The sequence below is a fragment of the Littorina saxatilis genome, linkage group LG17, assembly GCF_037325665.1.
Source record: "Littorina saxatilis isolate snail1 linkage group LG17, US_GU_Lsax_2.0, whole genome shotgun sequence".
NCBI classification, from domain to species: Eukaryota; Metazoa; Mollusca; class Gastropoda; order Littorinimorpha; family Littorinidae; genus Littorina; species Littorina saxatilis.
This window is the reverse complement of record NC_090261.1, coordinates 20,799,423-20,811,812: the sequence shown is the minus strand read 5'-3', so window position 1 is coordinate 20,811,812 and position 12,390 is coordinate 20,799,423. Positions and strand designations below refer to the sequence as shown.

At 40.6% G+C, this 12,390-nt stretch overlaps 2 protein-coding genes across 2 annotated transcripts; one reads left to right on the top strand and one right to left on the bottom strand.

Moving 5' to 3' along the window:
• Positions 1-5,021, top strand: LOC138953158 (uncharacterized). The gene is made up of 3 exons (XM_070324956.1): positions 1-138; positions 2,708-2,928; positions 3,354-5,021. Exons 1-3 carry the CDS (start codon positions 75-77, stop codon positions 4,218-4,220), a joined length of 1,152 nt encoding a protein of 383 aa, XP_070181057.1. The 5' UTR covers positions 1-74; the 3' UTR covers positions 4,221-5,021.
• Positions 5,022-7,426: 2,405 nt separating this feature from the next.
• On the bottom strand, positions 7,427-12,033 carry LOC138952889 (tRNA 2'-phosphotransferase 1-like). Its single transcript, XM_070324639.1, has 8 exons — positions 11,562-12,033; positions 11,016-11,100; positions 10,381-10,550; positions 10,021-10,119; positions 9,400-9,472; positions 8,640-8,696; positions 7,990-8,097; positions 7,427-7,672 (listed from the first exon to the last, which is right to left on the bottom strand). Exons 1-8 carry the CDS (start codon positions 11,577-11,579, stop codon positions 7,497-7,499), a joined length of 786 nt encoding a protein of 261 aa, XP_070180740.1. The 5' UTR covers positions 11,580-12,033; the 3' UTR covers positions 7,427-7,496.
• Between the last annotated feature and the right edge of the window lie 357 nt (positions 12,034-12,390).

Here is a 12,390-nt window from a genome sequence, read left to right as displayed (position 1 = left end):
TTTTTGGCCATTCTAAACTTATTGTGAGGCAACACGATTTTTTTAATGTTATCAGGCTTGAATGACAGACAGAAATGACAGCCGTCAAGCCACAACTGTTTACCTGGGGCCTGGGGAAGTCTGGACAGCTGGGGACAGGTAAGGGAGATGATATTGTCCTTTTAACCTTCACCAGATCACGCTTCGGACTACACAGCCTGGATGATGTGGGTCGTGTACGACCCATACTTTCCAAAGAAGGATTCAACGTAAAAAGTATGGGTCGTACACGACCCACACCATCCGATTAGGGATAAACGTGTTGCCGCCTCTTCACAAAGTATGGGTCGTACACAACCCACGCGATCCGAATAAGGATAAACAACGTAAAATTCCTTACGTAACTCCATATGGGTCGCCCACGACCCACATCATCCGGACTGTGAAGTTCAAATTACGTCATCCTTTATTTGTTTGTTTACAAAGATGATCTTTCAAAAGTTGGGCGATGGGAAGGTCGTATGGTGATTGGAGATTATATAAAGTCTCAATTAAAAACTTCAAATAGTTTCAGAGATAAAGACGATTTTGTGAGGCTCTGGGTCGTCCACAACCCACGAAGCATGGTGAAGGTTAATTTGTATTACTTAAATGTCAAAATAATTAGTACACAAGTTTATTTTATGAATCATGTGTGAGTTTAACAGGTTGATTTTGAACACCCCACTAAAATAATATATACACTGGTAGGCTACTTAGATGCATTGTAGTTTTTCTAGTCAATACACACTGCATCAGAACAGAAAATAGAAAGACCTAAAAGAAGTAAGCAGACCTGTTTACCCCCATAAGTGTTTTGGAGTAATGCTCAGCCCCAAAAATAGTAACCCTGGCACAAAAATAGTAATCATCCAGCATTCGTCGCCAATTACAACGCCGCGGCACATGACAACTGTGTCTGCGAAACGCAATCATGCACATATATCTGTTCTGCGCGAACTTAGAATCCGGTTTCATTCTAGAATGGACCGGGTCCAGGTTGGAATTCTAACCCTGCGCAAGTACAGGGGTGCCATTCTAGAATGAAACCCTTGTTGCTGGTCCATTCTAGAATCGGCCGTGCGCAAGGTTGGAATTTGGGTCCAAGTTGGAATAGTCATTTCAGTTAGACTATCACACAGCCAAAGCCAAAAATGTGGATTTTCTGTTTGTTTTTGTTTTTTGTGTGTTTGGTTGGGGTTTTTTTTCTCGGGTTTTTTACACTTTACTCAAAGACATCGTGAATTGGGATTGTGATGTTCTGAAAGTGATTACGATTTTGAGAGACACTCAGCACTGATCGCTACGAACGGAAATTTCCGGACGGACTGACAGTGTTTTGCCGATCTCGCTTGTAACTTTTAATCCGTCTTATTCATGTACATGAAGTTGGTCTTCTGAAGATATAATGTCAACTTCTTTTTAAACCTGTGACAACAGCTCTATAACTCACTCTGTCCTTCTGTTGGTCTGTCTGTCGGTTACTGAGTCGGTCTGACCGTCTGTCAGTCTGTCTGTCTGTCAAAAAAATTGTCAAAAAACCGGACATTTCCGAGAGGGAGACAGCGCTGACATTGCAAGCGGCCGCAACCGGCTCTCATCACAAAAACAACTGCCCTGCAAACAATACCGCCCTGGTAGTCCCCCTTGCTATGGTCTGCCTTTGTTTATTGCGTACTCAGGAGTGTCAACTTTCTTGACATGACATGACATCGCAAGATCGCCAAAGGATTTTTTCAGGGGTAGACAAATCAGCCCCATTTTATCAAAGGGAAGGTGCAGGTGGAGATAATTCAAGAGAAGACAACTCTGTCTTACCTACAAACATTACGGCCCCCTTTATTCAAGGGTTTCATTCTAGAATGGCACCCCTGTACTTGCGCAGGGTTAGAATTCCAACCTGGACCCGGTCCATTCTAGAATGAAACCGGATTCTAAGTTCGCGCAGAACATATCCATCATTTACAAACAAAACACATCAGTCAGTTTTTGTAGTCATCATAATTTCAAAGAAGATCACATCAAAAGCACATGCATCACTGATTCTTTTTCTTTTGCTCGTAGTAGGCCTTTTTCAGTGTGTCAAGCGCTTCTCTACTGTACTTGCGCTTGCCGAATGAGTGAGGGCTAGACTTCACCACTAGAATAAGGCTCTCCAGCGTCTCATCAGACAGACATGATCTCTGGTCAGTCCTGTGCTTTTTCACCCCATTTTGCCATTGAAAAAAACAATGCCAAACATGTGAATTGATAAAAATTTTTTATGAAAATCGTAGTCTTGACACGGATAGCGGAATGGCGTATTTTTTGCAGAAAATCGTAATAAATTACGCCAAAATCGTAAGGGTAAACAGGTCTGAGTAAGTCATATTGAGCGATACACTTACTTGACAAAAATTAGGAGTTGGCATAGCAACAAGTTCTAGTGTATGGGTAGGGTTTTGAGTTTAAGCTCTCTGTTGCAGATGTCATTGTGTAAGTCTAGTGTGTGTGTATGAGTGGTATGTATATGTTTGATATGTGAGTGTGTTAGATTGTGCATGTATGTATGCGGATGGTTTGTTTGCTCGTACATGCATTTGTGTTAGTTTGCATGCACATGTATGTGTGTGTGAATACGTTTGAAATTTGTTTGTCTCTTCACACCAGTCCGATCACCTAACTCATAGTTTATGTATTTCATCCACAGGCAAAGAGCAGACAGAACACACCCCCCAATTCATCAAGCTGCGCAATAAAGCTTCAAGTACCTTGAAACAGGTGTCATGTGGTGCTCTATTCACAGCAGTAATTATGCAAGACGGAGATGTGTTTGCCACTGGATGTGGCAAGTATGGGCGTCTTGGCACCGGAAATGAGGAAGATCATGTCACCTTTGTTCCAGTGAATCTTCCAGAAAAAGTAACACAGGTATGTGTATTTGTCTATTTTATGCTATGTTTTGTCAAAATAAGGTTCATTATTACATGTCCTGTGGAAAAAAAAATTCTCAGTAATCAAAGCATTAGTGTTGCTTGAAATAAGTTGAATGAGTGATTTGTACCTGAGCAAGAAAGAAAAAGTATGGGCTGCAAGTTTTTTTAGTTTTTTTTTAGAACTTAATTTAGTTTACAAAGTATTTTTGGTGAACCAATAACTTAAAAGGTTCTGTTGCTTGAAAACTCATTTAAAAATCTCATTTGATGTTGTCAATGAAGCGTCATACCTGATCAGTTGATGTGATCTTTTGGGACCAAGCCCACCATGGTCATTATTTAAAAAAACTGAACAGAATTACAATCATTTCATTTATTTAAATGGACACCATGAACAGTGCCTGTACATTCACTTTCCAGATCTCGTGCGGTGTATGGCACGCGGCAGCTGTCACCACCTCCAACGGTCTGCTTGTGTGGGGTCACCGCAAAGGCTGTGGTACGAAAAGCGGTCAGCAGAGCAGCAGCGTACTGACGCCACCCTCTCTCGTTATCTCACCTGAAGAACACAAGGTGGTCGGTGTTGCGTGTGGAAATAATTTCACTCTCGCTTGGACTGATGAAGGGAGAGTACTTTCATGGGGCAGCGGGCATCATGGAGTGCTAGGTCATGGGTCCACAGATGACATCCCTTCACCGAAAGTCGAAGCAGCCTTGAAGGATGAGAAAATTGTAGCAGCATCAGCAGGCTTTTTCCACTCAGCGTTCGTCACCGAAGATGGAAAAGTGTTTACTTGCGGTAAAGGGAGTGATGGAGCTTTAGGACTAGGGAAGAACAGCCTCTCTGATGCGCTCACTCCTAAGCTGGTCTCTTTTTCAGAGAATACTCAGATTGCGAGCGTAAGCTGTAGCGTGGGCGAACACCACGGTCACACGCTAGCTTTGCCGACTGACGGCAAGGTCTATTCTTGGGGCGACGGCTACAAAGGGAAGTTGGGTCTGGATAGCCAAGACAGTAGCTACACCCCATCACTCATCTCTCCGTCTCACTTCAACAACGAGCAAGTCACTGTCGTTTGCGCTGGAGGAATCCACAGCACGGCCTCCACTGCGGAAGGGAGTGTTTTCACCTGGGGCTGTGGTAGTGACGGTCGATGCGGGCACCCTGAAGGTCAAGGTCATAGATATCTTTTCCGCAGTGATGTGCCCAAGAAGGTCGAGGCGTTCAAATCAAAGTTTGCGATGGTGAGCTGTACCTATTACCACTCGGCAGCTATTGTTGGATGAAAAACAGAGCACTGAATCAACATAGATATTTGTGTTGCCGTAGCACTGAAAATGTGCGGTATAGGTTTTCGCACATTCCTTCAGCTTGTTCTGTTAATAAATTATATACATTCAATTTTGTGTGGTATGTGCAATTTGAACCAGGGTAAACTGTTGACAGTATGTTACCGTAATTTCTAAAGAACATTCTGATTTTGTTACAACGATAATTATGTTGTTGGGCAATAAGTGAATACACATTTTGACACTGATATTTCTGTGGTAATCTTTTTTAAATGTTGTTGTCTAGCACTGAAAATGTACAAATGTACTGCTGTGTAAGTTTTCACACATTCCGTCAGCTTGTTCTGTTTATATGCATTCAAACTTGTATGTTATGTGCAATTTGAACATAGGCTAAATAAACTATTGACAGTATGTTTCTATAACTTCTGAAGAACATCCTGATGTTCTTACAAGGATATATAAATTATGTTATAGAGCAATGAGTGAATATTCATTTTTATACTGATATTTCTGTGGCAGCCTTAATTGTTTAATGTTGTTGACTATGCGACGGGATACTTGCAATTCTGAGATTAGAAGTTGATGACCAGCAAACGTGGATAATGAGGAGTCCTAGCTCAGTCTATTTCTCCTATCTCTGTATTTTCAGGGGTGGGACTCTCTTGTGATGAAAAAAGAGGAAATCCCTTTTTTCCTGGGGGGTTCGGGGGCATGCTCCCTCGATTTTTTCTAATTAAAATCTGTGCAATCTGAGACTAAAATTCAACTCGTTTGGATCAGGTAAAAAAGACATTCTCCTCACTCACCCCACTCCCACCCCACCCCCCCCCCCCCCACCACCCCATAAAATTTGTTTCCCAACCAGACATAAAAAACACTTTCACACAACAATGGTAACATTGTAATGATGCATAGTTACGGAATGAACCATGTATCCATAGTCCAATACTGGCAATAGTATGATCCAAACCCCCCGCGGGTTAGGGGGAAGAATTTACCCGATGCTCCCCAGCATGTCGGAAGACAGGCATGAAAATTCTCCGTATTTTCCGTATTTTTGAAAGAAATAAACCGGTTTTTTTTTTATTTTCCGTATTTTTCCTTTTTTTTTTTTTCCTAGTGATAGTTATAGTAAAATAGTTTTGGGGCCATGTTTGAATCCAATTTTAAGGCTCAGATAGCCCCAGATTGCACCAAATTGCACCCTTGAAAAAAAAAATGTCCGGGGGGGCATGCCCCCGGACCCCCCTAGAAGTCTTGGCACTTCGCGCCTGCGAAACTTGGCACTACGCGCCTTCGAATTTCTTTTTCAGTATTTTTTTTTTTTTCAGTTTTCATGCCTGGTAAGAGGCGACTAACGGATTCTGTTTCTCCTTTTACCCTTGTTAAGTGTTTCTTGTATAGAATATAGTCAATTTTTGTAAAGATTTAAGTCAAGCAGTATGTAAGAAATGTTAAGTCCTTTGTACTGGAAACCTGCATTCTCCCAGTAAGGTAATACATTGTACTACGTTGCAAGCCCCTGGAGCAAATTTTTGATTAGTGCTTTTGTGAACAAGAAACAATTGACAAGTGGCTCTATCCCATCTCCCCCCTTTCCCCGTCGCGATATAACCTTCGTGGTTGAAAACGACGTTAAACACCAAATAAAGAAAGAAAGAAAGTATGATCCAAGTGACGTGAAGCTCAACATGACTATTAGTTATCAGGAGTTTTCAGACAGCACAATTTAACTCTCAAGCCTCCAGTGTTCTGTTCCATCTTCACTTCTCTCCATATCATTCAGTCAACAAGTTATAGATACTGTGATGAAATTGGACGCGGAAAAATAGATTACTCCAGGGGAATTCGTAAGTTGTGTCCGCGGATTTCCGCGGATTCGCGGAAAAGTCCCACCCCTGATTTTGCTGATAGGGAAAAATAATGATGTTTTTGGGCTGGTATAATTGTCAATCATGAGGACAGTAGTTATGGTAAGTGAAAACAATGTACAGTTGAACCCCCTTTTTAAGACTTCCAAAAATCTCAGAAAATCAGGTCTTAAAAAGGAGAGTTTAAAATGGGGGTAAATTTTAAGATGTTATGTACAGAAAATCTGAAAAAGCATGTCTTTCATGGGGGGGGGGGGGGGGGGAGTCCTAAAATGGGGGTCCACTGTGATCATTTTATTCTTTATTAAATGGTGACTTACAGGTTGAAACTCAAAATAAAATTGTTACATCTTCAATGCTGTTCATCATTCAAGCTTTTACCCGTGTTATGAGAGTGTGTAAAATGCATAACGTGTGTGTATGTGTGTGTGTGAACTTACTTTATTCAAAGTCTGTGTAGATGCACGGAGTTTACAATGACGCACATTATTGCTTAACACATCCTAAGAAGAGTCGGTAGTTAATACAGTGAATCAAATAGAATTTGGATATGAAACAAAATGTGACTTGATTGGAGTGTTTTAAATATACAGTAACTATATGATGTGTGTGTGTGTGTGTTAGCCTGTGCAGAGAGAGAGACTCGCTCACTGGGTGCCCGAGTGGTAACGTACTTGCGCTCGGAAGCGAGAGGTTGCGAGTTCGACCCTGGGTCAGGGCATTAGCAATTTTCTCCCCCCTTTCCTAACCTAGGTGGTGGGTTCAAGTGCTAGTCTTTCGGAATAGACGAAAAACCGAGGTCCCTTCGTGTACACTACATTGGGGTGTGCACGTTAAAAGATCCCACGATTGACAAAAGGGTCTTTCCTGGCAAAATTGTATAGGCATAAATAAAAATGTCCACCAAAATACCCGTGTGACTTGGAATAATAGGCCGCGAAAAGTAGGATATGCGCCGAAATGGCTGCGATCTGCTGGCCGATGTGAGTGCGTGATGTATTGTGTCAAAAAAAAAAATTAATTTAAAAGAAAAAATCCATCTCACACGGCAAAAATAAATCCCTGCGCTTTGAATAATTATGTGTGCGATATAAATTGCATTAAAAGAAAAGAAAAATTCAAGAAAATTAAAAAAAATCCCTGCGCTTAGAACTGTACCCACGGAATACGCGCAATATAAGCCTCATATTGATTGATTGATTGATTGATCTTTAATACAAAAGGAGAGAGAGAAAAAGAGATAAATAAAGGCTGCATGATAATAAAGTCAATTTAAGCCAGAGGAGTGAAAGAGAAGTTGGGTCTGGATAGCCAAGACAGTAAGGAGGCTTTAATTTTTAATTTTATTGACGTAAGAAATATCACAGTTGAACATGCCTCAAGTGAAGCTTATTTAAAATTAATTTTGGGGATTTTTCTTTTTTCTCCGCTGTTTTCTCTTGCTGTCCATTTCATCTGCCAGGTCGTCTGCTGTGACAGACACAGATGATGCTCCAGACTCAGGTAATGGAAGATCTGTACCATCTGTAGGACCTCCCAGGCTGCCTAGCTCCCTGTCTATGCTGATTTCTTTGCCTGGGAAAAAAATTATGCAAGTCTCACAAACAGTTATAAACAAATGTGAGCATATTGGAGTCACTGAATCACAAAAAATGTTTTGTACAGGTAAACCCTTTGTGTTTTCCAGCTGACCAGCAGTGTTAAACAACCAATTCAGCAAAATCTAAAATATTGAAGCCTGTTGGGGATATATTTATATACTACTTCTATTGCATGAGCATTTAAATTTCAACACAGAACTTATACTGTAGTTGTTTTATAAACTCTTCCCAACCAAAGTGATGATTAAAGGTGTCAAGTTGATGCTTTCATGTGAATATTCAATTTCTCACCTGTTTTTCTGTTGATAACCTTCATAAAGAAGTCTGGCGGCACAGCCCCATCCTGGTTTCCCTCGGTCAGTATCACGTTGTTGGCTGAACGGAAAAACTTCAAACCATCTGGACAAATATTAAAAACACTGAATTAAAACTACTGTATGTTTCAGGTGCCTTTCTGACAAAGCTCAGGCTAAATAAAGACTTGAACTTCCAGCTCCAGAAAAAAATACAAGTCTCAGAAGCCCTTCACCAATATGTAAACGGAAGAGTACTGTAATTTCAATGATTAGGGCAACTCCAAAACTTTGACTTACTGCAACTATTTTGGGAAAAGCCTTGCAAGGAACCTGAGAGTCTTATATGGTATCAATTTTCTCAGCCTGTGCTAGCTGTACTATTACTGATGTTCTCAAATGTGTGTGTGTGTGATGTGCATGTGTGTGTGTGTGAATGCATGCGTGTGTGTGTATGTGTGCCAGTGTGTGTGCATGCAGGCCTGTCAGTGCTGTTTAGTCTTAGCCAGTATCCCCGTCCCATACAGGACAGTCTATCAATTGTGCAATTAGGACCCATGCTATTGATCTTTCTTTAACATCTACCCACTTTTTGTTTTTTTACAAAACCCAGTCCCACCACCGAGTGAAAAATTGACTGTATCAAACCTGCCAAAGCTTTTTCCAAATCTAGATAGATCATCAGGTCACAACTTCCTCGCATACCTGGAACAAAACAACCATCTTTTAATGTTCACTTGAACTGCATGCATGCACACATTTTTTTAATTTTAGTTCATGTATTGTTATTGCCAGGAACAGCTAGGACTGACAAGGTAAAGGGAGATGACTGGATTTTTCAATAAATTTCAATACAGTAGGAATTATGAGTAAATGAATACCACTGGATGACGTTTGTCGTTCATCTGAAACACCAATTTTTCAGTGTCAAAAATTAATTTTCCTCGCAAAGTTAAGCCGTTTTATATGCTTCTATTGCAGCAGCTCTTAAAGTTACATGTACCTTTTTTGCCTTCCTAACGCAGACCTGAGAACCCTTTTTTTTGCACTTGGAGTATTCTAAATCAAACTTGGTGTACATGTATTTTAAAAAAAATGAGTGTACTCTACATAGCATTTAAACATCCATGCTTCCAACATGCTTCACATGCGTCCGTCACACCGTTAATTTAGTTGGCAATACATTTAAAATAAATGCTTCTTTCACTGTTTACTGACAAAAACTGCAATCAAGTGTCAAAATACTGAATCGGCTTCGGGATGTGCTTGTGAAGAAAAGTTGTCTAGGAATTTTTCTCGTCATATTTTTTTTTCAACTGACAGTACTGATCGTATTCTAGACAATCATGCGTACAAAATACCGTGAAATCGTATGGGTTCCCAGGTCTGTAACAGGTATTGGTCTCACCACTAATGACACCTGTTTCGCCCGGTTCTCCTGCTGCGAAGTGTACATGAGTTCTCTTCATTCTCTTCAAACCCTGCAAACAGATATATATAGTGATATTTCTGCATTAAGTGAAAACCTCAAAACAAATCTACTACTGTACTGTAAACAATCAAGCAGTAACCCAAGGAAAGTTATAGGTTCTCACACCACTGATATGTTTGGCCGTTTTCTTGCCCTTCACCTTTTTAAACCCAAAAAGTGTGTGTCAAGATGCAATGACATGTAGCATGCAAACCAACAGCTGTCAGAAGCAGATACATGTACTTTTCAATTTGCAAAATCATGAATGGCACATTCTAATGAGCAATCGATCTAATGTGCCACATTTAACACTGCTCGCAAGATTCAGAATAACAAAAGACAGCCACAAAACATCGCTCCAATGCACAAAATTATAGGGATCGGTTATACCAATGAAACTGAGTTGCTGGTGTTTTCTTGTTGAATAGTCACACTGAAACCACACCAATATTTTCCAATACTTAATTCTGAATAATTGAACCCAAAGCCCAAGTCGCCAATGAAACATGTCCTGAGCAGAACACACATGTGTATAACAGAATTGACAGGTGCCTTTACCTGGCGGCGGATAGACTCCCAGAACTTGAAGTAAGTGCCGTGAACCACCACAGGGTACTGCTCTGCACTTGTTATGGGCTCCAAATCTAGGTCTGCTACCTGCCAACGGAAAGTTAATACACATGTAAAAGCTTTTTGGTTCAAGCAGGTTGATCACTCAGCAAAGTCACTCCTCCCCCCTCATCTCCACCTTTCCACACACAAGGGGTATACTTTCAATGACAACATTCAATTAAGTAGTTTTTAGTCATTCGGCTTGTCAGATTACTAGTGCTCACAGTTCTCTTATAATCGTATTGGTCTGTCTGTCTCACACACACACACACTCACACACACACGCACGCACTTCTGTATAAATACCTGCAGAGTATGTCCCTGGTTGGCTCTGATTTTAAGACGACCAGTTTCACTTTCTGTCTCAAGATGGAATCTTTGCTTGTCGTTGGATGCTACCACAGACTGCACATCTTCTGCTGTAAACTTAGAGAATTGCGGCTTTTGAAGGATGTGGTCTACGTACAGAAAGCCACCTGGAAAGAAAGACAAAACGCTTAATCAGTTAAGAAGAAGAGCAAATGTCCACACTACTCCTGTTTACTATGAACACAAACGCTAATTCACGTCAGCGAAATGATTTCCCATTTGAAATCACCAAAATGACAACAAAGTTTTCAATGATTTTAAAGCTTGTTTGGGCGTTTTGACAATGCCAATCAAACCCCTACAGTAAGGAATGATTCATCCACTTACAAAAGCTTGTTGACATAAAAAACACAGTAGGTAAATAATATATATGTCAGAAATGATACGACAGTTGTAGGTGTTTGACACCCTTTTAACATTAAAACAAATTGTGTGAAAGAAGCACATTGTTGAGCAAAGGGGGAAAAAGCTACCAATAACTAAGACAGAAAAAACGGAACTTTTCAGTTTAATTGAAACAGCTGTGTTGGCTTTTACAGGTTTGACGAAAGTCAATTAAATCTTTGGCTGACCTGGAAGAAATTGGAACCCCTCTTTCTCTGCGCCATGTCTCAACAGCCATGACAATGCCTTTGACAAGCGAACTGAAGCACTGTCCTGGAAACAAGCAGTTAAATTACTTTAAATTTGTATGATATTCAGTTAAAAGTCTATTAAGCAATGTCTAAAGTTAGATTGCATGCTTTCAAGAGTGTATCAGTGTCATTTGATCTGTTGGAAAACATTTATAATGTGTACAGAAACATATTATAAACTTCAAGGTTATTCAAACAAACAAAAAACACAGAAAGATTGTCAACAGAGAGAAGTGAACTCGAACTCTTGATTATAGCGAGAGAGAGAGAGAGAGAGATAAGAGACAGAGAGAAACATAGTAAGAGAGAGAGGAACAGATTTAAACAAACTGTATAATGGTTTAAACTCACGTATGAGCTCTTCGGCTCAATGAAAGACACAGATAGGGAGAGAGAGAGACACACACACACACACACACACAGATCGAGAGGGAGAGTCAGAGGGGAACATATTTATACAAACTGTACAATGATTTAACTTACATGGTCTCTTCGGCGCATTGCAAATGATGTGAGAAACCCTTAGTAAGTCGGAATATGCCGTATATGCTGCTCCCAAACCACTCCACAAATGGTCAAGCCGCGTTGTTATGAACGCTGTCGATCGAACTCCGTTAGTATGTTGGGCGCAAAGTAAGAATCCGGGGCAGAGTTGGAATAATCGGGATTTCCCGAAACCTCATTTTAATTTTGATTTCCAACAAAGCGCCGCATTTCCGGAAACGAGCTGCCTCGTTATAGAAATGGCAACCCTTCGACTGGCACTAAAAAGTATACCCTTTACACAGGTCATGCAACAATTAAGTAGACTGGTACTTTTCTCCCCTGCAGAAAACCTCCAAAATGAACCGAAACGTGACCCCCCCAAAACTTCAAAAAATATTAGGAGAATCTGTCCTTACAGCACGATTTGTTAAACATGTTTGTTTGAAATCATAACTTTCACATTTGGCCACATTTATTTCCGTGTTTGAGCGGAAGTGAGCGGAAGTCAGAGGGAGTGAACTCTAATGCACAGTACTGGGAAGATTTCATCGAAATAATTCACAAATTGCGAAAACAATAGCTTTAAATGTAATTTACCCTTTGCATGTTCTACAGACACCAAATCACACAGTCTTGGTCTGCTTTGAAGAATGGGTATAGATGAAAACTAAATAAATAATGATGTTCCCCTCTGACTCTCCCTCTCGATCTGTGTGTGTGTGTGTGTCTCAGCTCACCTGACAACGACAAAACACTGAGAGAGTACTTCCAGAAAACAGCAGCAAGCAAGTACTCGCACATCCTTGTGATGGGCGATTTCAACCAC